Source organism: Callospermophilus lateralis, chromosome 17, assembly GCF_048772815.1.
Source record: "Callospermophilus lateralis isolate mCalLat2 chromosome 17, mCalLat2.hap1, whole genome shotgun sequence".
Lineage (NCBI taxonomy): Eukaryota > Metazoa > Chordata > Mammalia > Rodentia > Sciuridae > Callospermophilus > Callospermophilus lateralis.
Window position 1 is genome coordinate 64,403,354 of NC_135321.1, and position 26,015 is coordinate 64,429,368.

At 51.1% G+C, this 26,015-nt stretch overlaps 1 protein-coding gene across 6 annotated transcripts in view; it reads right to left on the bottom strand.

Annotated features, from left to right (window-relative positions):
* Window positions 1-26,015, bottom strand: part of Ldlrad4 (low density lipoprotein receptor class A domain containing 4) — a 370,745-nt gene that overhangs the window by 217,176 nt on the left and 127,554 nt on the right. For all 6 annotated transcript variants that reach the window (XM_076837229.1, XM_076837230.1, XM_076837227.1 and 3 more), the window contains one exon: window positions 10,170-10,623. In XM_076837229.1, coding sequence (XP_076693344.1) covers window positions 10,170-10,209 — 40 coding nt within the window. In that variant the 5' untranslated portion in view covers window positions 10,210-10,623. The remainder of the gene's footprint in view (window positions 1-10,169; window positions 10,624-26,015) is intronic.

The following is a 26,015-nucleotide window of genomic DNA, read 5'->3' on the forward strand; positions in this document are numbered from 1 at the left end:
CCTCCCTTGGCTTCCATTATCATCCAAAAGAATACATCCCAGCTGCTTCCATGCAGAGAGGCTAAAGACAAAGCCACTTTGTGGCCCAGGTTAAAAGAACCAAGTTTACCTGTGACACTCCTACAGCCTCTGTACACCTACCTGGAGCACACGGCCCCTGCTCAGGAAGGCACAGTGACAGGCTCCAACCCTTACGTGCTGGTGGGCTCTGGGCCTGGGCAGGAAGCCAGAAGGAATGAGAGGAGGCCATGATAATGGGCAGCAGCAGAATCTTGGGCCAGGGTACCTGGACAGGCTTCAGTGCCTCCAAGAAACCAAATATGTGGGTCCCCCAGGGGCGAGTGAGTAGGTAAGTATGCATGAGGGACCCCCGGGAGAACAGGAGACTCAGGAGAACACAGGACAGCTTTGGATCACACTGGCTAAGAGACCCCAAAGGGCAGAGCTCCCTGGAGCCCACCCACCTTGACCCACACGCAGACGGACCCGTGACCAGGGGGTTCATGCGTCCTCGGCTGCTCTGGGAGGAAGGGGCTAGATCCCGCAGTAGGACATATGAGGAGGAAGTAGGGTAACCCAGAAGGGAGGAAGCTAGGGCCACAGGGAGGACTCGTGACCGAGTTCCTTCTGCAGAGGCAGAGATGGCACAGACGTCCTATCTGAGGACTTGCCATAGAGACCTTAAGTGTTGCTCTCCTCTTGAATCTGTAAAGTGACGTATTTGAAATGTCAAGTGTACATTTTAAAAGTCTTCCCCTACCCTGCAGGGAGCTGGCCTGGGTCTAGTGCTAGTGATAACGCAGGTTCACACACCCATGGGGGCTGGTCTTCCCCTCTTCAGGAACAGCTCATCCATGGCACACTCCTGAGGGCGAGCAGTCCCCCGGGGTTGGAGGCTCAGGGTGGACAGGACAGGAGGCACCCAGAGGTCTCAGTGTGCACCAAGTGGCCAGAAGGGTATGAGGCAGGGCTCTGCTCCCAGAAGTCTGCTGCGGGATCCCTCCCGCACACTACCGACTGCTAAACCCCACATCCAGGCAGCCCCCGGGGCCAGGCCGACACAGGACAGCTGCCTTCAACACACACCCAAGGAAGCTGGGCCGAAGAGTCCAAGGACGGAGAGCAGTTCAGGGGGCCTCAGCCACAGATCCAGGGCACCCGCAGCCATTCAGTGGGGCAGAGGCGGGTCCAGCTAGAACCACGTTTAGGGACAAGAAAGAACTCCAACGACGTTACACAAGAGACGTACCAGGTATAGGAAATGGGGGTCTGCTGAGCCAGCAAGGAAAGTCCTGTACCACCTGGGGTCTGGGTTTTTTGTTTGTTAGTTTAACAGCAGCTGTCCTTTGTCTGTGATGTTTCTGGAATGTCAGCTCCGGCCCCCATCAGGCTGGACACTCTTGGGGAGGTCACAGCCGTCTCTCTCACAGCTACGTGGGCACCTTCTCTATGCCAGTCTCCTCTTTCTCGACAGGCCACACAGGACAGCCAGGGAGGCAATGCATCTGCCAAATCACAACAGAACCCACAATGACCAGAGGAGACCCCAGAACCGTGCAGCCCCCGCCCCACTCCTGTGCTTCCCATGAGGGGGCTTCCGGGGCTTCCTGGCTTCCACGCACATCCCCAGCATCTCCACCTCCACTGCTACCCGCTCCTGAAGGACAACCAAATTCTGGGCCACGCTGGCTAAGAGTCATCTGGGATGCCAGTCTGCGCCACTCACCAACACAGCAAGAGGGCCCCAGACTTACCTTCACAAACACCAAGAGCAGGGGAACTACGTTTACCATCTCTTTTCACAAGCATATTTGAGGCCGGAAGCAACACTGACCAATGTTCTGTAGGGAAGTGAGTCCCCAGGAATAGCAGATGAGTGATCAGTGGCCTCTGGGGAGGGCGGGAAGGTCATGGGCTTTGGCCTTGCCGAGTGGGACACATGTCCAGACCAGAAGTGCAGGGGCTGTGCGGGCTGACAGCGGCCCACGCACACGGGGCCTCTCCTCAATGCAAGCAACCAAGCGACACAGCGGAGTGCCAGTCGAGCATGTCAAGCTGTTGGTGGAGGGCCACCCACCGCCTTCCCAACAGCCCCGAGGGCCGGGCTCTACTCTTCCCCAGCACAACGAGACTTCCCTCCACCCACCATCTTGCTGCCCCCCTTCTGTCCACCAAGACTACGGCCCAATCTGAGCATTCTGAAGTCAATGGTATTAGTCCACTTCTCTTTTTTGCAAAATTGTTTTTATTGCCACAAAATATACCGAGCATAAATTGCACCATGTTAACCAGCTCTGGCGTCCAGTTCTGTGGCACTGAGCAGGCTCACACCAGCGTGCCCCTTGTTGCTGCCACGCCTCAGTGTTCTAAAACCAGGAGGAGGAAAATGCCTGAGACAGATGGGCAAAGTCTGCTTTCCGGGTTAGAATACAGAGTACAACACTATCAGACAAAAGCTTCAAGTTCAAGTTCAGTTTGGGCTTCTACTTCCTGCAACCCTCATGCGCTGTCCTAGATTCTGGAAGGAAATGGCCCATGGCTGTTCTCCCTGACCCCACATCTCAGTGGGAGACGCCAAGACCCGTGCTCCATCAGAGACTGTACTGCATTGGGATCCTGACCCTGCTGCCACCAGCGAGTCACCTGGGCCCAGAGTCGGGCCTCTCTGGACTTGTGTCATTCTGACCCACAAGCCTGGGACGATGCCCTCACCTCCAGGGCCGTTCCAGGATGGCACTTGGCAGAGCAGACAGCAGCTCTGTGAAATGGTCTAAGCCGAGATCAATGGCGGCCTCATTCCAAAAGGGTGTGGGAAACACCTTGAGTTCTCTGAAAGTTTATCACAAAAAAAAAAAAAAAAACCAAAACTATGTGTTGATGATAAGGCTGGCATGGCTTCCCTCCTGCTCCTGAGAGAAAGGGGCCCCTCGAGGCCGCACACCGTCTGGGCGGCTGGGTGTTGGGGCTCTCCAGTGAGTCCCCAGCACAGGATCCCGTTCCTCCGGGCTGGGCCAACTAGATAACAGGAAACAGATGGCGAGATTCTGAAGCACTGACCTTGGTGTGGTATTCTTAGGAAGCCAGACAAACCACCCGCAGCGGAGGCTGGTCTTCCCCCAGGGCTGGCAGAGGCTGAGGAGCCTGGGGAGGAAGAGACTCCCAGTGTGAGGGTGCAGGCCCCTCCTCTCTCCTCTCCCTGGGGCTAGCAGGCCATCCCCTACACTGGCTTCTTGAAGACATTTTCTGAAATGCAGTTTTGCACCCAAAACTTGAACTGACGTATTTTCTTCTGTACAGTCTCAAAATTGTACCAATAGAGAACCAAAGATCCAATTACGGTATCATGGCATTGCCGTTAGGATATATACTGTTTTATTATCATCATCCCTTACAAATCTTGAACCAAGCGATGTCTTTCTTACACCACTCCTGAAATATTTTACTAACCCCCAAGTTAGCTGAGAGAGGGACGAGTCCATGTCGGCCTGTTCACTAGAGTAGCTTAAGATGCTTCCTGGGACCACGACCCCCACCCACATGTTCTCTTGTTTCTATCAGCACCCCATTTGGGGGATTTTGCATTTAAACATGGTGTCCTGAAATAAGCAGAGGCCTGGTGCCAACTTGAGCCCCCGAGATCTGTGCTGGCCACACGGGATTCTAGAGAAGAAGCCGTCGTCCCAGGGCCAGCTCGGCACAGGTGGGAGGGACGACTCAAGCACAGAGACAGAGACCTTTCAGAGAGGAGACAGTGAGCAAGAGAGGAAGCCATGTGCTGGAGACACCCACGGGCAGCACACAAGGCCATCGGAGCCACCCCAGCTACGGGCGCAGTCACAGTGAGCGCACACTCGTGAGACAAGCCTCTTAGTGACACAGAGATCACTGCCCTCCCCCGGTCCCTCAGAGGCAGGGGATGAAACCCCTGATTTTTCCAAGGCCATTATATGTCGTCAACCTCTTGAAGGTGTGAGGAAAGAAGGGCAAGAACATTTATTGAGCACTAGCTGTATGCCAGGCTCTGTCTTGTCACTTCACCCATGGTTTCCCTCATTCTTTACACAAACCCTCCTCTTATACCTATCGTAGTGTCCTGAAAGCACGCTTCATCGAGGTCGGCTAGTTGTGGACATCAGAGCAGGAACTGCAGGGCAAGGGATCAGCCAGGACTGGCTGCTTCCCGAGGCCATGTCCCCTCTGGTCTCTGGGCTGATCCTGCCACAACCGGCAGGAAGGGATCCAAGATGAAGGGTTCTGGCAACATCCGCATACCCGCATGAGCATGGCCTGGGAGCCAGAGAGAAACTACCAGAAGCCACATGTGGGAAGCAGCTGCCTGCTTCCGCAGAACCTGATTTCTTCAGAGCCAAATGGCTCCGTTTCGGGGGTGACAGTGATGTCCAGGTGTCGGAAGTAAGATGGACAAAGCTGACATTTTCCCAAGAACCTCATGAGACCTGTAGGCCATTTGGACCCTGGATGTTCAGTGACAGGAGATTCACCTTAAACCACAGCGACACCTACCCTGATGGTAAGTCCAGCACCCACAACATCCAGGACTGTGTACAAAACCCAAATGTCCACAGCACATAACCTCTCTCACTTTAAGTCTCCCCCAGAAAGGGCTGGGGATGGAAGGTTCCAGAAAAACCAACTCAAGCTGTCGGATTCAATACCAAATGGAATGTTTCCTACTTTGCGATTTTTATGTTTAATTTATTATAATGTCTTAGCTATTTAACGCTATAAGAACAAAGCATTTATAACAATCTTTATGTTGTACATACTTAAGTAACCCTAAAATAAATAGAGTTTCAAGGAACATGGAAATTAACTCTGGTCATCATTTAAAATGGGTGCGTAGGCTCCTGACAGGAGGCCTCTGCGGTGCCTCTGTAAAGGAAGATGACATTAGGCACAGCGGGAAACACCTGGGAACAGAGCAGAATAGTTTACAAGGAAGAAAACAGAGAGGAGTTTTCAGCTCGTTTGGAATAATGACATAAATTATGTATTATTTACACACAGAAGCAACATCATTGATTAAACCCGGGTTCCTAACTGAGGCCCCGGTGGCAGGTGGCCTGTAAACAGCCTGTCTACCCAGTGCAGCCTGGAAGCCAAGCACCCACCTCAGCAGGCTCTGAGGGCTGTCCTAACTCTGTCTAGCAAGAGCAGTCAAGATTTCACAAAAAGCCCTGATCCGTGTCTGCATCCACTAAGTTGCAAGAGGGAAGATTTTTCTCCCATGCACTGTACAAAGGAGCTCACGAACCCGATGAATCCTGAAGATGGAGAGGCAGATGGAAAGACGCAGAGACTGCTTTGGGATGGATGGGGGTCTGCTTGGTCTGGAACTTTGGTCACAGCAAGAGAAGGAAGGGTGATTAACACCACAGGTGGGCACTGATCTCCAGGCAGAGGAGTCTGGACCTTTCTTAGGCAGCAGGAAGGATCCACAGGTTTGGGCACAGGAGAAAGTTCTAATAAAAGCCACACCTTAAAGCTGTTGGTGGGACTTGAGAGGAAGGGGGAAGGAAGACAATCTCCTCACAGGCTTCTCCCCGAGCTCTGTAAAGCATTGCCCACTCGGAGCAGGTCTGCTGGGGATGGCTGCCCGGGGCCGCGGGACAGAAGCTCCTCGAGAGCAAGCTTCTATGGAGAGCCCATGCTCTGTGCTCTTTCCAAAGGCATTTAAGGTCTTGTGATTGGGGAAACGCTGCCCATGAGACCTTCCCATTACATAACCCCATGCAAGATACTCTGGAAAGTTCTATAGTAAAGAAACAGGTTTAATTCAGCCACAAATCCACCCTTTGCCCATTTTATTGCAAACCGGCTTTTGATCTCTCCTATAGTTCAGGCAGCTTTGGGGAAAATGTGGGTTGGGTCATTCATGAGTCAGCCCAAGGCGTGACCTTGAAGACCACAGTGGTGAGTCAGAACCTGAGGCCTGGGTGGCAGGCAGGACCAGAAGCCTGGAGCAATCCACTCCTGTACTCATGGAGGGCTGGCCAACCTCTAGTAGACCACATCTACCCACCTGAGGTTCCTGGGGACCCAGACACCCAACCAGTCAGTGCAATAGTTCTTCCTCTTTGGTCCTTCGTGGCTAAGAAAATCTCATCACCAGAATCCACAAAACAGCTCTCTCAGGTACTAAAGACTAAGAATTCAACGCTCTCCTCCCTTAATGATGGAGTACCTTCATTTATTAACAGATCTGACTGCCCTTTGCGTGGGGAAGACCCAGATCAATTCTATAGGCATTTGATCCATTTGCCTGTTTTGTTTTGTGCTCCCCCAATATTGAAATGATTCAAAGAGCCTCAGAAAATTATGACAAACCTCTGTGGTATACAAGGGCAGCATGGAGGCAGAGAGGAGCCAGGATCACAAACCAGCGACCTCAGGAACACGTGCAGTGCCAGCCCGGGCGGGACGCTTTCCCAGGCCCGGGGAAGCACATGCAGTCTCAGGCAAATCTCTGTGGGTGTTTGAGAGGGAGACCTGACAGCACCAGCCTGAGAGGGGTCCCGTTTCCACGGCCCAGGGGTACCAGGAGTTTGCTTTTTAACGCAGACCTCTGTCACCACAGCCAGGCAGCAAGATGGCCTGGATGGATAAGAATTGAACTTGGACACTTGAGCTCTCAGTCGCTCCACCGTCAGGCATGTTAGCAAGGTCTGCGAGACACAAGGTCCTTGGGCAGCCTCTACAGGAGCGCTTTGCAGGGAGCACTGTAAGCCGGGCGAGGTGGCTCCATCTCAGCCACATGGGACAAAGCATTGATTCTGAGCTCACCTGCTGTGAAAGGGACACACAAAGAAATGGATTTCAGCGCAGCCTGTAAGTTAGGATGAACTGATCCCGTCGGAAGTCCAATCATGGCGTTAGTGAAGTTCCCATCTGTAGACCTGACCGTTTTGCTCCTGCATGCAAGTTTAAAATGCACCTACATAAAAGGATCCTATGCAAAAGTTTAAAATTGCAGCCTCCTGAGCCTCTACCTCCAAAGAGAATCGGTACATAAACCATCACGTGACAAATTTCTTGTTAGTGGAGATATGGTTAATTACATAGTAACTTTGGCCATGTCCCCAAACAAGATATGAAGACAACAATAAATGCCTCAACCGGGGTCAGAACATTTAAGGCAAGATTCCTTTCCCATTACCCCCAGAAAATAAACAAAACCACTATCTCTTCAATCCCCAAAACATTTGGAATGCTCGGTTGTCCTGGGATAAGACCTCAATCAACAAACATAAGAAGAGAAAACCAGCTGGTCTTCAGGGACTACAGCTTCACTCTGCTGCTCAGGCAGGGAGGAACAGCCCTGTCATCCCGCACCACAGGTCCCTTGTGCAAACTACGTGAACAACAGAGAACACAGGAGCTCAACCAGTGAGCCGAGCTCATAGGGACCCGCCTCTAAAGGCCAGGTGGTTTATCCTAGGAGACAGGGAAGCTCAGATCCTCGTCCTGCGGTGCCGCTGGCTCTCAGGGCTTCCCCAATTCAATGTGCACCAAGCACCTGGGATCTTGTTAGGATAAAGGCCCTGACTCAGCAGGTCCAGGTGATGCTGAGACTAATTAAATCCCAATCTCTGAGGGTAAAGCCTAGGCAGCAGCACAATTCCCCCGGGAGCCCAGATGAGGACACCCACAGGGCTGGGGCTGGAAAGGCCACTGGCAACATCCAAACTGTGGCTACACCAGTGCGCTCCACAGCCCAGCCACACTATCCTCAGAGTCATGAGGAATGACCAAGGACACGCAGCCAAGGCCTGCTACCCAGCAGGCTGCAGGCTCTCTGAGATCTTTGCTACGGTTATTGTCACTCACGCAGGCGGACACCACTAGGAAGAGACTCAACGATGGGAAGTGGAGCTCTTGGGAAAACTATGAGTTCACCTGCTACGTCCCAAATTTCAACTCCGTGAATCTTGCCACGAAACTGACAAACAGGCATCATAGTAGGTTGGAAATCATAACCTACACTTACACATCCTTTACAGGTATGTTCATACATATCTATATGGAAATACATATATTTTCAAATGCTCTAGTAATTCACTTACTACTTTTCTCAAAAGAATAAAACTCTAAAAACATCTATTTCAGAAGTTCCCATAAATGGTATATTCGTTGCTCAGTTTAAGTTTCAGTAGGTGACTCACGTCTGATAAGATAGGACCTATTGGGCCAAGCAATAAAAAAGTGTGAGCTGGGTGGGGTGGCAAGAGGTTGGCCCAGAGCAGAGATGGGGGGGTTCCAAGGCTGGCCTCAGTGATAATTACAATGACAGCTGTCACTCACACGGGCCTTCCTATGAGAGAGGCATTGTCCTATCTCTAGGCAGAACCTGAGGATTCTGATTATTTCAAACAGAGCTTCATATTAGCCTGGGATTCCTTTCCTGTGGGGCAGAGGGCCGGAAAGCACCCCAAGGACTGGTGAGGACCTCATGTGGCCAACTGTGAGCTACAGCAACCCAGCGCCAGGCTCCAGAGGGTGAGGACCACATGGCAAGAGCCTCAGGAGCCAGCAAAGAGACGGCAGATAGGAGCCTTTGGACCCTCAGGGCAGTGAGGACAGCGGGAGGCTCTTCCTGGGCCTGGGCTGCTCTTCCTCAGGTTCTTCTCGTCCCATCTGCTCTTCCTTTTCTTGTTTCCTCTGTTTCTCAGAACTGCCTTCAAGAACCTCCTTATAGGCACCTTCTAGAGGCCTGTCCTCTGGGCTACCTCCTGGGAGTGGAGAGGTTGAGGGGTACAGCTGGCCATTTCACAGAGGTGCGGCAGGGCACAGCGCTCCACCTGCAGGGGAGGAGGGTCCACCCAGCAGCAGCTCAGGAGGCCAAGGCAGCTCAAGGGTACATGCTAAGTGAGTCTAGCCTGGACGTCCGAAGATGGATCTAGAGGCCTCAGGTTTGCTCTGTACCGTTTCTACTTTACAACAGCTGCTGATCGTAATTTCACTGGGCCACGCATCCTTGGACATCGTCCTCACTGCAACCGTGAGGCCCCCAGGCCACAGAGGGGATACTGAGAAGTCTCTAGAGTTGAGCCACATGCCCACAGTGAGGGCACGGAGCAGCAGACTCAGGCCAGGCAACCGGACTCCATGCTTCGAGACTCCACATCAGGGGAGCTGAGCTGGACGCTCATGAGGACGCCCAGCCCTCCTGGGAGCGGTGTAGCCAGAGGGCTGCCTATCCACTCACAAACGATCAGAGGAAAATGGAAGGAGCTGGAGGACCTGCTAGGGCAGAGATCAAGCCAGTGGAAAAGCAGTTCCAATCCAGATCCACATGGTCCCCACGCCTGAGCCTCAGCCCTTCTCTCCAGGCACCCCAACAACCTGGCCTGCTCTCTTTACAAAATGTGAAAAGTTAACATCTTTTAGGAGTCTCATGACGGAGAATGTAGTCTTTTCCTAGCATCTTTTCTTTTAAATAAAAATAAAAGCTGGGAAAAAAAAATCTCCTTGGATTCCTTGAGGCTCCCTTAACTTCTCAGTCCCCAGGGTGTAAATTCAGACTCAGAGGCCCAAAGGATTAAGTGGCTTCCTGGGATGTTAAGTGAATCAGACAAAGAGCCAGGATCCAAATTCAAAGGCCTCTGTGTCTCAGTCCATGGCTCTGGGCACCAGCCAGACCCAGTGGTTCCCTGCAAAATGTGCAAACTGGCAGCCAGGGGGCAAATCAACATTCAATTGTGATGTCCAGCTCCTCCCCGAGCTCATTTACAGGAGAGAGATGCAGACGGCAGCTGAGCCCTGCCAAGTCGCCCCACCACCTTGGTGGCCATGAGCACACAAACACACCAGAGGAAGGAAACCGGAGGTGCAGGGGGAGGGGCTGCTCAGCACCAATTAGCTTTTCTCTTGGGAGAGTTTTCCTAGCTCCATCCCCTATACGTCACTCTGCAGGTGACACACTTTCTTGGAGAAGGGGATGGAGGACCTCTACAAGACCGCCATGCATTCCACACAATCATACTCAGAGATGTCCACGCTTTGTCCAAGTGCCTACTGAGTGAGAGACAGCAAACAAATTATCATTCCGTCACCCTCGGTCCCCAAGCAGCCTTCATGCAGCTGGGAAGGTCTCAGCTACCAAGTAAAAGTCCCCAGGAAGCCGCTGACTCCGTGGGAAGGGTTCTCACCTGTGAAAGCATTTGTGGCCTGAAAACCAGCTTCCTGCATACTGCTCCCCAGACAAGCCTGTGTTCTGACTCTTAAGCTGTCCTGTCGCAAGGAAACCGCCCGGCGAGGCCTCAGGTCACTTCCATCTTAGCCTGTCCGAGTCCATCGCTCCGCCGGTCCAGCGTTTGGGAGCATCTGATGCCCACCAGCCCTGCTCCCACGCCCTGCGAGCGGGCGGTGCAGACTGCACGCAGTCCAGCGGCGTGCGGGGCGCACGATACTGTCAGCCGTCCAGCCAGAGTGTCGAAGCCATGGTGACCGGCGTGGAGAAGCTGTCCCGCGGAGGCCTGCCTCCCACCTCAAAGCGAAGGCCTGCGCAGCTGTGCCGTGGCCAGCATCGTCCACAGGCTCAGCTCTCCAGGGGAGCCCGGCCTGTCCTGATCTGCTGCTCCCTGGGCTTCACCTCTGTCCTTTCTGAAAGTAAAAAGAAAGAGGTCACTTTCTAGGGCACCTGGGAAACCATTAGGGTTAACAGACCCACAGAAGACCAAAGGAAAAGCCACCCAGAGCCACACCCACAGTCCTCTTGTGGGCACTGGGGAGCTTCCCAGGGACAGTGAGGGACTGGAGGGGGGTGTCATGGTTTGGATCTGGATGTCCCCTGAAGGCTCATGTGCTCAGGGCTTGGTCCCCAGTACAGCAGTGTTCAGAGGCGGGGCTCCTGGGAAGTGATTGGGCCATGAAGGCTCTGACCTCACCAGTGGATTATGGATTCATAATCAAACTACTGGGAGGTGGTGGGGACAACAGGAAGTGGGGCCATCTTGGAGGAAGTAGGTCACTAGGGGATATATCTTGACCCTGGCCCCTGCCTTTCTCTTTTTGCTTCCTGGTTACCACAAGGTAAGGTGTCACCTTCTCTGCCACATGCTCCCACCACCATGATATTCTGCCTCACCTCAGGACCAAAGCAATAGAGCCAGTCAACTTGGGACTAAAACTTCTAAAACTATGAGCCAATCCTTTAAGTTGTTTTTCCTCAAGTATTTTGTCACAGTGACAGAAAGCCAACTAACACAGAAGACTTCCCCATTACCACCAGAATATTACAGATTCCACCCCTCCACAGCTATGAAGAGCACAATGCTCAAATATCCTTCCCAAGTTACTGAGAGTTCATGTGCACCCATAAGAAGAAATTCATCTCCCAAGCTGGTTCCTGAGGTCTTAGAAGTGAGATCTTTGGTTTAGTCATATATTGCTGATGGGCTACAAATTGGTACAACCACTTTGGAAAGCAGTATGAAGATTCCTCAGAAAACTTGGAATGGAACCTCCATTTGACTCAGTTATCCCACTTCTTGGTTTATACCAAAAGGACTTAAAATCACATACTACAATGATGCAGCCACATCAATGTTTATATCTAAGCTATGGAACCAACCTAGGTGCCCTTCAACAGAAGAATGGGTAAAGATAAGGTGGTATATATACACAATTGAATATTGCTTGGCTATAAAGAAGAATGGAATTATGGCATCTGCCAGTAAGTGAATGGATATGAAGAATATCATGCTAAGTGAAATAAGCCAATCCCAAATAACCAAAGGCAAGATGTTCTCTCTGATACGCAGATGTTAACACACAATGTAGGGAGGGAACAATAAACATTCAGTGGATTAGACAAAGGGGAATAAAGGGAAGGGAGGGGAAATGGGAATAGGAAAGACAGTAAGTAGAATGCAACAAAACTTTTGTTGAACAAAACTTTTCTATGTTCACATGTGACTACACAACAGTAAAACTCCACATCGTGTACAACCTCAAGAACGGAATTCTAATTAGAATGTTATAGGCCATGTGTGTATGTCAAAATACACTATACTGTTAAGGATATCTAAAAAGAACAAATTGTAAAATTTTTTAAAAAGAGGTGGGATCTTTGGTTCATATCCACTGGCATAAGTGCTCCAGGAAGGGAAACCCAGCAGTTGGATTGAGCAGTTTCTCCAAGTGACTCTTACACCATGATCAAGTGGGATTTATCCCAGGGATACAAGGATGATTCACCATACACCAATCAATAAACACAATACACCACATCGACAGAATGAAGGACAGAAACCACATAATAATCTCAACAGAAAAGGCCTTGCATAAAATTCAACATCCCTGCATGATAAAAACTGTCAACAAATTATAGAAGGAACATACCTCAACACATACAGGATACACAGGGCCACAGACAACATCACACTGAATGGAGAAAAGCTGCAAACTTTTCCTCTAAGATCAGAAATGATACAAGGATGTCCACCTTCTCTACTCTTACTCAACATGGTGTTGTTGAAAGTCTTTTCCAGAGAGGTAGGACAGGAGAAAGAAATAAGGGGTGGCCAAATTGGAAACAAAGTCAAGTCATCCCTGTTTGCACATAATGATTCTCATATATATAGAAAAACCTAAAGATGCCACTCAAAACTATTAGAATTGAAAAACAAATTTAGCACAATTGCAGTGTATAAAATCAACATGTAAAAACCAGCACTATTTTTATACACCAAGAACAAACTTACTGAAAAGGAATATTCCTATTCACAGTGGCTACAAAAAAAATAATATATGGATAAATGAAAAACAGAAGGTGAATGATCTCTACAATGAAAATTAAAAAGCCCTGATGAAAAATATTGAAGAGTACACTAAAAAAAAATCCCGTGTTTATGGATTGGAAGAACTAATATTATCAAAAGATCTGCATTACCCAATGTGATTTATCAATTCAATGTGATTCCCATCAAAACATCATGAATCTTCACAGAAATAGAAAAAAAATCCTAAAATTCATATGGAATCACAAAAGATGCCAAATCCAACTGCAAAACAATCATGAGCAAACAAATAAACATGGAGGCATCTCAGTACCTGACCTCAAAACATACTACAAAGCTACAGTGAGCCAAACAGCATGGTAGTGTCATACAAATAGACACACAGAACAAGGCAAGAGAATAAAGAACCCAGAAATAAATCCATGAATTCATGAGCAATAGATCTACAATGACAGCACCAACCACACACATCAGAGAAAGCATAATCTCTTCCATAAACAATACTGGGGCAGCTGGATCGCCAGGCACAGAAAAACGAAACTAGACCCTCGTCTCTGGCCATAAACAAAACAAATTTGAAATGGATCAAGTGATTAAATATGAGACCCAAAACTAAGAAACTCATAGACGAAAACACAGGAGAAACACTTCAGGACATTGGTCTGGGAAAATATTTTTAAATATGATCCTAAAAGCATAGTCAACAAAAGCCAAAGTTCACCAACAGGATTATATCAAACTAGAAGGCATCTGTCCCACAAAGGAATCTACCAACAGTGGAGAGGCCACCTGGAGACTGGGAGAAAGTATCTGTCAACCGTGCCTGTGATGATGGATTGACACCCAGGATACACAAGGAATTAGAACAAGTAAAGAGAAAAAAGAAAAGAAAACCCACAAGTAATCAGACCGAGAAGTGGGCAAATGGCATGAACAGACCTTTCTAAGAGTGAGATTTACAAACAGCCAAGCAGATGTGAAAATGCTCGACGTTACTCATCATCAAGGAAATGCCAATCAAAACCACAATGAGATATCCTCCCCCCTCCCCAATAACAAAGGATAAAGCACAGCAGCTGAGGAGGCAGAGAACAGGGAACTGTCATACACCGTTGGTGGGGAGGGCCGTTAGTACAGACACTAAGGAAATCTTCAACAAACTTGAAAAAAAAAAAAAAAACTAGCGGGATCCAGCAATCCCACTTCTGGGTAGGTATCCAAAGGAAATTAAATCAATATGTTAACGAGACACCTGTACTCTCGTGTTCATTTGGGGATTTATGCACAATAGCCAAGGTACAGAATCCATGGATGGATGGATGGGCAAAGAAAATGTGGAATATATACTCAAGGCAATATTATCCAGCCACATAAAAAGAAATTCTGTCATTTATTAAATACAGAGGAATTTGGAGGACACATGCTAAGTGAAATAAGCCAGGCACCGGCAGCCCCAAGTCCCCCACCAATTTTTTTATTCGTTTGTTTTGGACTGGGGATTGAACCAAGGGGCTCTCTACCCCTACTACACTCCCCTTTTTATTTTTCATTTTGAGACAGGGTCTTGCTAAGTTGCTGAGGCTGGCCTCTAACTTGCAATCTCATGCCTCAGCCTCCCGAGTAGCTGGGATTACCTGTGTGCACCACCACTCCTGCCTACACCAACTTTTTAAGTACACTAATGTAGTACACTATAGTCATTAATTTTAGAAAACAGAATTTATCCTGTCAGATTAAAACAAAGGCCCCCTTACCTAAAAAGTCTTGTTTTTTCTCTGTCCTTTTCTATATAATTCTTTTGGTGCTCCAAATACCAAACTTTGTTTTCTTTTTCCAAACTCCAGAAAGAAAATGGCACTCTGGGGAGGTTTTGGTTGTGGTTGTTTTATTACGGGACTTTTATTTATTTTGTTCCACTGAAGAATTTAAACTGCCTCGTTTCTTTAACAATCAGTTATCTCATCGAAACAACCAAGACAGCCCACAGGAGGTTTGGGACCTGGAACTGCTTCTCAGTGACAAGACCCCCAACCCCAACCATCCAGGAGGGACGGAGACCGGCATGTCCAGTGAGTGTGACCCACAGGCTGGGCAGAGATGGGGGTGACGGGGACCCAGAGACAGCTCCACCAGGCGGCCCCGTCAGCAGAGGTGGCAGGCCCTGTTGTCACAGCGCATCTGCTTCCACAGCTCAGGAGCCAACTGACCATCACCACAGCCAGGCGAGGCATCCTGGGAGCACGTGCTAGAAATGGAAAAGGCGGAAAGGTGGGACCCGGCATGCTGACGCCCCTGTGTCTCCTCGGCTCTGCTCCATGTGCCTCCTGCTTGTGACTTGCCACTCAAGTGCTCCAAAGGCCCTCCCAAGAGAGGGTCCCTGATGGTCCCCCAGCCTGCAGTCTGTTCGGCTTCCCACTACTTTCCACAGGTGTAGGTCCCTACGGGTGTCTGGGTCACCCTCACCCCCTCTCCCTTGGACCATAAGTGCCACCAGGACAAGGTCCTAGGTCTGGAGCCAGGACCCAGCTGCCTGGTACCTGGAGTGCTCATGAAGACAGGTCTCATGTCCTGCTCAGTGTGCCCTGAAGAAGGGCAGAAGCAGGTACAGAGCGAGGCTCAGCCAACACACAAGGTAAACCCACCCGAGCCCTGAGCCAGCAAGTGGTGCTCCCCAGGGCCAGAGGCTGCTCCTCAGCTCCGGGTGGCTCTGATCCCGCTCCCCCTGATAGTTGAGATGAGACAGGGACTGAGCCATGACCCCATGGGCTCACATTTCACTGGAGGTCCCCTCTGTCCAGGGAGGGCTGTTAGAGGCCATCCATGTAAATCTCCCCAAACAGCAGAGAGCAGGCTCTACCCAGCCAGGTTAAATAGGAAAGCCCAGCAGCTAGTGTGCAGGAGAAGCGGGACCCATGCCGGGCCTCTGGCCCTCTCACCACTGTCCCCCAGACTTCCGAGTCTCAGACCCCAATGGCCGAGGATGCTCAAATCAGGAAAAGAAGAAAAAAAGAAAAAGGGAGAGGGAGGTGACTTACCCAGGTCAAAGGCAGCCTGAGCCACGCAGTCAAGGGCCCTCCCTCTACAGCAGGGCCCCTGCCATCACTCTGTCCCCTCCACACACTCACACTCACTCACACACCCACCCACACACACGCACAGATGTCCCATTTATACTGGGAAGATGGGCAGGACCAACCAGGAAATAAATTAATTCAATATTGCACTCGAAAAATGTCATTAAGTCCCTCCCATAACAGAGCAACAGTTACTAAGGAAATAGAGCACATCACACAGAAAAACGCCCCCACAGGAAGGGACCTTCCTAAAAACACCAACCCTCCCAAAACCCGAGCAGAGAAGTTGTAGGATATGTTGGTGTTACTAGTTGTTTGTGAAAACTTATAGGAAATGCAGTCCCCCCCAGGAATCGTTCAGGAACAAACACTTGGCAGTGTTCACATCACAGTTCATCAAAGCCACCCTGTCAAAACAGCCCTGTGCGAGGGGCACCCGGGCCCAGAGGCCAAAGCCCCAAGGAGAAGTGAAACACCTTTTTTTAAAATCACATAACATTAAAAAAAGAACTGTAGCGCACCGAGAACCAACACTGCAGTTTCGTATTTTATTTCCTCTCACTGGGGACAGACTGTTTGGCAGGCAGAGTGTCTGTCACCTAGGTGACGGCTAGACTGCCAGCCGGCTCCAGGCCACAGGGACTGAGAGCCCAGGCCCCGGCCTGCGCCTGCCGATCTCCTCTCCTCTACCCACCAGGAAAGTGCCAGGGAGAAAGAAGCACCGAGAAATGAAGAGGTGGCTCCGAACCTTGACAAACTCTTGCAGGACTTGAAAAGAAGCCCGTCGGAGATCCGAGCTGCCCGACCTACTGTGCCATCTCCACCCACTGCTGGCTCGGTGCAGTTCCAAGGGGCAAAGGGCTTTCAGTGAGATGGGAGAAAGTGGGGGAAAGCGGCCCAAGGATCGGCTTCCCACTTGCTGGAATCAGGGGCGCCCTGGTGGAGAATCAGCACCCTCTCCACAATGCCCTGTTCTTCTGCCCTGTTGGACACACAGCTGAGCCAGTCTGCCCCAAGATTTCCTAACAGAAAAAAAAAAAAAAGCAAACCAAAAAAACAAGAACCAAGACCCCTGCCCTCAAGGCAGCCATGGGCAGAGAGACCTGCCGGCCTCCCACCCCACGTATGGGAGGTGGGAGCCACTTGACCTGTCCAGGCTGACCTGCTCAGGATCTCATTTCCTTATTTGTAACTGGAGGAAGTGAAACCACCAGGTCCTTCCAATCTGCACATTCCCATGCTGTGAGCCTGGCCATGGGAGGCAGGACAGTCATGCCTGAGGAGGACGGTACACAGCAGAGCTGCCTGGACACAGACTCAGATTTGTCCCGAGGCATGGGCTGCCTGCCCCAGGGGACACTGAGTTGGGAGTGCTGGCACTTCCTGCTACTTCTCCATTCTTGGATCTGGGGGTACAAACAACAGGTAGCTTCTGTGGTCCGCTCTCAAAGCCATCCCAGCTAGTCGATGGGCTTGGGCTAACTTTTCAGCATAAGGAAGCCCCTGCTTTAGGTCCGCAGTTCAGAGACCTAGAGCAAATCCCACAGCATGTGACTCAAAGACCCAGATGGATGCAAACAGGGAGAGCAGCAATTATATCAGAGCATCACCTTGGCAAACCCAATCTTGATAAAGGACCGACTGTGGTGCTCAGCTCACATCCAAGGTGGAAAAGAGTCTCCCCAAAACAAACAGGATCACTGTTCTGAGGGCATCCCTAAGGATCCAGGAGGGAAGGAAGTCCAGAGGGTCATCTACCCAATCCTTTCATTCCAGGAGGAGGAGATATCGGGAGGAGAGGAAACACAACAAAGGTAAGTGGTGTGGTCCAGAGCCAGGACCAGAGCCAGGCATCTGGATCCAGACTGAATCAGCCAAAGGAAGAAGCTGGCTCAGTGAGGGAGGGGCCCGCTGGGCTGGAGAGGGGCACAGCGCACACCTCCTGATTCACTGGGAATCGGGGAGCACTGACGTTATGCTCTGGATATGAGGTGTCCCCCAACAGCTTCTATGTTGACATTGGAGGTGAAATGATTCCACATGGAGCTACAACCTATGGGACCATCCTAGCCTGAATGCACTAATGTGGTAACTGTGGGCAGGTGGGCAGGCTGAGGAGGGGGTCACTGGACACTGCTCTGGCAGGGTGCACCTTCCCTGCAGCCCCTTCCCCTCTCTCTGCTTCCTTGATGCCAAGAGCAGGGTAGCTTCCCTCTGCCATGCCCTTCTGCCAGGATGGTCTGCCCACCTTGGGCCCAAAGCAATGGCGTCAGTCGGTCATGGACTACATCTCTTCAACTGGGACTGTAAGCTCAAAATAAACTCTCCACCTCCACAGTGTTCTTGTCCAGTATGTTGGTCACGGCAACATAAAGCTGATGAACACAATGAAATGATCCTCACTGCCCAAGTCCCAATCGGGGCCGTCCCACAATCCCAAGTGGACACAAGAAAGGAAAAGGGCCAAGCCTTGCAGGCAGACCATCACCTCAGGTGGAAGTGCATCCACCACGCCTGGCCCGAGCACCCCAGATACCTCGGTCGTGGGTGTCCGCTGGGCCAAGGTGGCTGCTCAGGACCCAGTCACCCCGCCCCCTTTCAGTTCCACCCCTGGCCAGACCAACATGGTGAGGGGCTCCCCCCACCTACTTCTCTTCAGATAAAATTGGCTTAAAATGGGCATGACAGGTGGAAGAGAAGGGAGTCCCGCAGGGCGGAGTCCCCCGGGGCTGAGGGTGTGCAGCCAGGAAGGGCAGGGAGCACTGTGGCATTCCTCAGTGGAGGGGAAGAGAAGAGGGACCAGGGAGCTGTTCTGGGAGACAAGTTCCGCCCAGTTTGCCAAGCCACTCCTTGCTGTCAGCTCGCAGTGGGCTTCCTGGGGACACCCGTGCCTCCCACAGCACTCCCTGCCCGGTGGCCTGCAGGACACCAGCTTCATCTTCTCGTTCTGCACTTCGGCAGGAATATGTGGGACAGCCCACGTTATCTGAGGAGCCGGGGACAGCAGTAAGCAAACTAACCTCTGTCCTCTCGTTACCCGTTACCTGGATTCTTGTGCCTCATCTATCTGTGGAGGAGTTTCCACCTTTCCCTGAGTCTCCTTGGCCCTGACCATGGGACTGGAGGACAGAGGAGCCCATGAACTGAACCGTAGATGACCTCAACGGGGTCCCCTCCTCCATCTACTGCCTCTATCCTGCATCAGCTGCACCAAGTACCAGGGCACTGACACAAGGAGGCCAGTGGCCATGGGGCACTCAAACTCCCCAGGAAGCTCCCCCCCACGGGGTCTGGGGACAGGCAGCGCCCATCCCTACACCACTCAAAACACACTCCAGTGAGCGCTTCCCACACCAAGGGGCCAGGCAACCAGAGTCCAGGCCCAAGTCGGTCCCCTCTCCCTTGCCCCCTTCAGGGCTGTGTGTGAGTTTCGTGGTTACTGATGCTCTCTGAGCCTTGGTGTCCTCTGCTATAGAACAGAAGTAACCAGGACACCTGGAGGCCCATGGAGCTCTTGTGCATTTAGGGAAGAACACATAAAAACCCTGGGAAGTGCGAAGGAGGCCACAGCTGCTGGTCATGACAGCTCACCCCAGCAGAGACCTCTAGTCACGTCTGAGAATCCGCCCTAAACCGCTCCCCGCCTCCAGGTCCTCTGTGACCTAACTGGATAGAAGCATGGTATTTATCTCATGGGTCCCCAGTTGATTTGTCTTGATTTTCAAAAATAAAAAAAGTTCTCCATAGATAAAAATCAAAGCTCAGAATCATTCCATGTCAGCTAAAATTAACAACAGGGAGAAACAGGGTAAAGAATACAGAATTAGAGGAAACGCGTGGGTGTGGTATTTGGTACAAAATGTGGTAGAAGGAAAAAACGACAAAAAAGAAATTTGCCCTTAAAAGGAAATGAGAGCCTCTGATATCCCTTGGTATCCGATCTTTTTTCATGTTTTCAAACTGAAATACCAACTTTTAAAGGCAGCGACAGAGAGGAACAGGGACAGGTGACCGGCGTTCACCTCCTGGTCGGGGAGCCCGTGTGCAGGTCCGGGCTGCCTTGCTCCCGCCTCGTCTGTTGGTCTGTCACCTTTGTGAAGTGCTGGCGAGTCTCAAGCCTTCATGAAGCTCCAGAGGGAAACTCCAAGGTGGCCAAGCACGGGCTTCGCGTGGCCAGGACGCAGGGCGTTTCAGGGCTCTAAGCTGCCACCTCCCATCAGGCTGGCACCTCCAGGCGGAGGTGCCCATCTCTCCTGAAGCCACCTCTGCGCAAGTCCCAGCCCCATCAGGTGTCAGCGATGGGCCAGACCAGTCGGGTGACCTTTGGATGCACTTCCCCAGGGTGACTCAGTGCCAAGCCCTGAGCGGGTGGGTGCCGCGCTCCTCCACACTCCAAGAGGTGCCGGAGCGGAACAGGCAGCCCTTGAACGCTAATAATAACTGGCCAACAGAACCACAGCCAAGGCTCCCTGTGGGAAGGAGCAAGTGCCCGATTTGAGCAGCTGGCCTGAGCAAGGGTTTCCTAGGTGCTCCTTGTTTATAAAGCTCCCGACCAGCTCCACATCCGCCTCTTCATCCAAACGTCAGGGAACACCTCAACTGTCCTTGTTTGCTCACACTCGTTTTTTGAGAAATATATTCCTTCAGGAAAAAAAAAAAAAAGTAACTTTCCACTTTATAATTTTCACCACTCAACATCCGGTCTGCGGTGGGTGATGGATAGAAATAGTCCGATAATATTCATCTCAGGTATTTCCAAAGGACAAGTCCACGCTGTCTGGGGCAGGTGGGAGAAGGGCCATGGGCAGCAGCAGTGAGCCCTGATGGATGCCTCCTGACTCTGGGCCTGACCGGCTCTGACCAGTGGTCGACAGAGGCCACTGCTCAGTCCAGTGTGGGTACAGCTGGAGGCCACTCCCATACACCCACTCGCAGATCTTGGGTGTTCACTAACATGCCCTCGGGCACACTCCTCGCTGCCCGATGCCCACAAAGACAAAGCTGGGCGAGGTTGTGCCCCCCTCTGGAGACAAGAGGAGCTTCCCACTGCCTGAGGAGTAGCCCCAGTCCCAGTCCGGGTCCTCTTGAAACTGCTGTCTCTGCTCGACCTCTCTGCACAGTGTTGTCTCACTGACTGGAACCAGAAGTGACCTGTGATTAATTATGCACCATCCTCAGAAGATCAGGCTTTCTGCAACCATCAGTGAGAGACGCGGACTTGAAGAATCAAATGACAACCTCCGCAGCAGCCTTCCCAGAACAGCTTGGAAGTCCATGGGCAAAGCTGCCCTCTGAGGCACAGTGAGTGCTGGGATCAAGTCACTGGGTCCAGGCAGTCAGAGCTGGAGAAGCAACTCAATCTGACCACGGAAATCCAAAGAAGTGACCATCTCAGCTGATGTCTGAAGGACATGACACGAAATGATGGTCCTGTGTGAGGCTGGCCCCCCAGCTGAGGCCACCAGCTGCAACTGCATGACAAACGAGCCCTTGGTGGCAGCTATGCATGACGAGGAGGCAGCATCCGTGAGTGGCCCCGGCACACAGGGCCACCGGACACACAGCCCTGACTCCACATACACAGAAGGAAACGAGACAGTCTGGCTCTTCTGGAAGGCTAGACGGGGCGGGGCTTGGAAAGTGCATCTGTCCTGCAGAGCAGCTGTGGAGGGGCAGAGAACTCAGGGGCATGGATGGCTACTGGCATTCAACTGCAGGGGCCACAAAGACCCCGTCCCAGGTGTTCTGGAGGCCTCCAGCCAAGCAGAAAGAGCTCATTTCTGCTGCCTCGGTAACAAAGGCCTCGGTATGTGCTCTTACACCGCAAAAGCCAATGAGGGTTGTCCATGGAGAGTCCCCACAGCAGCCCAGGCAGGGATGGAGAGACAGGCCCTCCTTGGATGCAGAGCCTGGTGGTCAGAGCGAGGCCGGGGCTGGCTGCGTCGCTGAGCTGCAGCAGCTACAGGAGCAACCCCATTGTGAATCATGGACCCAACCAGCAAAAGGGATCGGCATATACCGCAGTGAGGGTCCGTTTCATCGTCCATCGTCAGACGGAGGTGAAAGGATTCCCGAGACCCGGCTAAGGAAAAGCACAGGCTCTCGCAGCGAGAGCTAACGAGGACCACCAGATCTGACCTGCAAGCACCACTCATGCCGCCTCCCAGGGTCAGAGCTCACCATCCAACCTGAAGCCCACTTCCCCCATGTTGAAGCCATTTCTTCTTTAAAGCTTCCCTTTTCCCTTTCTAATCGGCCTTATTTATTCCCTTTCCCTGTGGAGTCCACAAGTAGGAGCAGACCTACCTTATTCCCACCCCACAGTGCTGACCTCAGCAGAGGCCTTCAGGGAGAGGCCAGGATGGAGGGGCAGGAGCAGCAAGGAGACCCTACGCCCATGGACACCACCCTCCTCCCACCACCTCCTTCTCACTGGCTGGCAAAGCAAATGCAGTCCCTGGAGTGACAGAGATGAGCCCCTGACTTCCGTCCCCATGGGGAAGTGGACCATTGCTGCTTGTCACCAATGCTCTCCCCGTGTCCCCAAACATCCCAAACATCCCCCCAGAATCACCAACACCACCGGCATCCGTTTGATCTTAAAAAAAAATACATATCCATGAAAACATGGGAAACAGGAGAGAACACATATTTAAACACACAAGACTAGCACCGAGAGCAAGGGGCTGGCTGGAGGAGATGGTGGTGGGGACACGGGGGCAGCCCCTGCCAGAGGGGCTCCATCAGACAGAGGGGCCCTTCAGGTCCCCTTGGCACTGGGGTGACCCCACAGCCTTGGGGAGGAGCACGGGGCCAGATGGCCAGCTCTGAGCTGCTCACCTCGCCCTTCTCAGGCATGTGCCAGCGACTGTCTGAGCCTCACACCCGTCCTCCCTAAAATGGGGAAGGCCCTGGTGACAAGACAGGACCCAAGGCACACGTGTGGCTCCGACACCTAATGGCCCCCTGCGTAAGTGGCTGAGGCAGTGAGGGGAATACGGGAACGGCCAAGGAGCCACTGCCTGCCATTGTCAGACCCTGAGGAGGAGCACCGGGCTTGCTGTTGGCTAGCCACGCTAAAAGGGACAAGTTAGGGGCAGTCAAGGGAAAAAAGGACTTCATGACCCATCCTAGTGAACTCCACTCCATGGCCAAAACCCCAAGGAGTTAGATCTTAGGTCCATTTAGAGCAGAATTTAATTTTTTCCTCTTCAAATAATCGCTTACGTAGGTCAGCACCGGGTGGGCTCTGCTTTTCCCTGACCACTGACCCAAGCCCCCCCACCTCCGTCGAGCCTCCCCCTGCTCATGCTGACCAGGCCTCCACTTCCCCCAGGAGGCCTCCTCCCACCCGGCGCACAGAGCCACGCACTGATCCAGGCGGGGTGACTCACTGTGAGGGATTCCCCACCGAGAACACACTCCCAGTCAAGTGACTCATCTCCACCCTTCCTTTGAGTGAAAACATGTTATTATGTTCAATAAAACCATACAAGAAATAATAGCTAAAGATGGCACTTAAGTAACTTCTACCAACACCTAAAAATGGCTTCCTGGAGGGAAAGGGAATCATTGGCATCTACAGAGATACTTTCAGAGCTCCCTCTTTTCTCCTCCTCCTCGGCCCACCTCCCCGGATGCATGAGTCATGGCCACAGCCCCAGCTGCAAGGACCCCTGGCCCGGGGTAAGCTTGGGCGAAGAGGGTTTGTCGTGAAGATGGAGGCTGCCATTGAGATCTAGAAGCAGTCTAGCTACTCCACGACCATCCCTTCCCCTTGCAGTTCCCATGGAAACAGACCTCCGATCGCCAAAAACAGGGTAAAGATAGCACCATGCCCAGTTTTCCCCACCATCTGTTTCCATGGGAACCGGAAAAGAAAGGAAGGGAGGCTGCGTAGCCAGACTGCTGAAAACCTCCGTCCTCCCCAGCTGGAGTGGCGGGCAGCACACCGGTCCCAGCAGCCCACGGGCCTCTGTGGGCTCTTGAGGAATGAAAAGTCCACCCTGGGATGGAGTCTCAGGGAAAGCAAGGCTCACAGCAGGCTGGACCAAGTGCTCGAAGCCAGCTGTGGACCTCTCACCCAGCAATTCATTTCTTGAATGTCCTTTCAGCCAAGTTGAGAGGATCCACTTCAGACCAGCTGGTCCCACACCTGGCTGGGAGACAGAATCACCCCAGACCTTCGGAATCAATATTTCTGAGGGCTGGGACCAGAACTGAGTAGTGTTTCATGAGCTCCAAAAGTGACTCTCAGGCAGGACCATTCTGGGAACCTGATGATCTAGACAGAAGCTTCTCAAAGTTTAGCATCTGAGCAAAATTCTGTGGGGATTTTGGTGAACTGCAGATTGGGGTCCAGCAGGTCTGGAGCAGGGCCTGAGGTTCTGCATTCTAACCAGCACCCAGGGATGCTGATTCTGCTGGTCCATGGACCACATTCAAGTAGCAAGATTCTAGAGTCCAGTGATTTGAGTCTTGCACCTTCTTTAGAAACCAAAGATGAGGATGATAGTCATCTCTGCAGTAGCAGCTAGTTCCTACCTCCAATTGCTAGTCCACTACCCATGACAGGCTCTGAAGAAGACTGGTTTGGCGTAAGGGCATTCACATAATGCTTCAGATGACCCTCCTTTAAGTGTTTCCTCCACCTTCGTGAGGTAAGATATCCAGGAGGTTCAAAAGCTAACAATGTTCAAAATCCATGTGTAATCAACAGGTAGATGTGATTACTTCCTCCAAAGCTGATCTCTCTGAGAAAAGTAACAGCAAATTCCACTCATCTGAGGATCAAACTAGTGATGGGAAATGTGCAAAACGTGTAGAAAATATCCACAACTATGGACATAGAAGAATGCCACTGTCCACGTGTCATTTTAAAGAAAATAGAGACACTTTGGAGGAATCTTGGGTATTTATGACAAAAAAAAAATAATAATTTAGGTAGTCTTAAAATCCCCAAAAGAAATTCTAAAAGAAAATTCTAAAATTCTAAAAAAAAAAAAAAAGAAAGAAAAAATTGTAAAGTATCAACATGATTTCCATGTTTTAGTTAAAAATATGCAGGGTAATAGAAAGGTAATATTTATTTCCATAGTGAACCATAAAATGATTTTAAACCACGTTAAATGCTGGCATTTTATTCAAAAACAAGTTACTGATTTGCTATTTTAAGAAATCTCCATTTTGCGGATATAGAAAAGGCAAGCTATTTCAGTTTGTTTCACTAAATACACTGTATACCTCATTCAAAAAGCACATGAATCTTTGAAAGTTACAGTAAGAACAAAGATTTCAACTATAAATCACGAAGCCATGTCATAAGCTTTCTTGAAAAAAAAAATCTGATTCTAAAAATGTGGAAGGAGAAAAAAATCAATTATTTGATTAGTCAGCACACAAGAAGCAGAGCGAGCTGAGTGTGTCTGCACAGCGCTGTACCACGGGCAGCTAAAGGAAGCACTGAGCCTGGGTCTCACCCTCTTCATTGCACTGAAGCAAAAATACACAGACAGATATTTAAACATGCATGGAAAACATCACACACAAACTTTGTTTAAAATATTGCGATTCTGTTATTTTGAGGTTCCCAAAGCACACAAGCCAGAGTGAGTGAAAGACATATGCATGCACGCGCGCGCACACACACACACACCCACACAAACAATGATGAAGTAAATGGCTGTGGCAGATGATGGTAAAGGAGGGGAGCTGTTAAGTGCTCCATCAAAAATGATAAAAATGATTGGGAATAAATGCAGAGGCCTGCTCACACCCAGACCACTAAAATCTGCTAGTCTATGAGACTCCAGGCAGAAAAATCCATTGTTGGTATTTACGGCGTGCACGTGTGTACTTTGTGTAACACGAGGAGCAACCACAGCTGAGTCGGCCAGCTTCCCACGGTGAGCCAGATGGCGGGTGGCTTTGCACAAGGCCATGCAGTCTCCGTCCCTGCTCCCCTATGTTGTCAGGATGGCCTCAAAGCAGCCATGACAAACAGCACGTAAGCCCACAGGTGCGGCCATGTTCAATAAAACTTTATCAATACAAACAAGCCCTGGCCAGCAGGTGGACCACAGGCCATAGTCTGCCCGCCAGTCGACTTGAGCACACAAGGATTTCCTTATTTGGGGGAAATGTCTTATTCAACTTCGACTCCAGGACTCCAGAGAAAGGC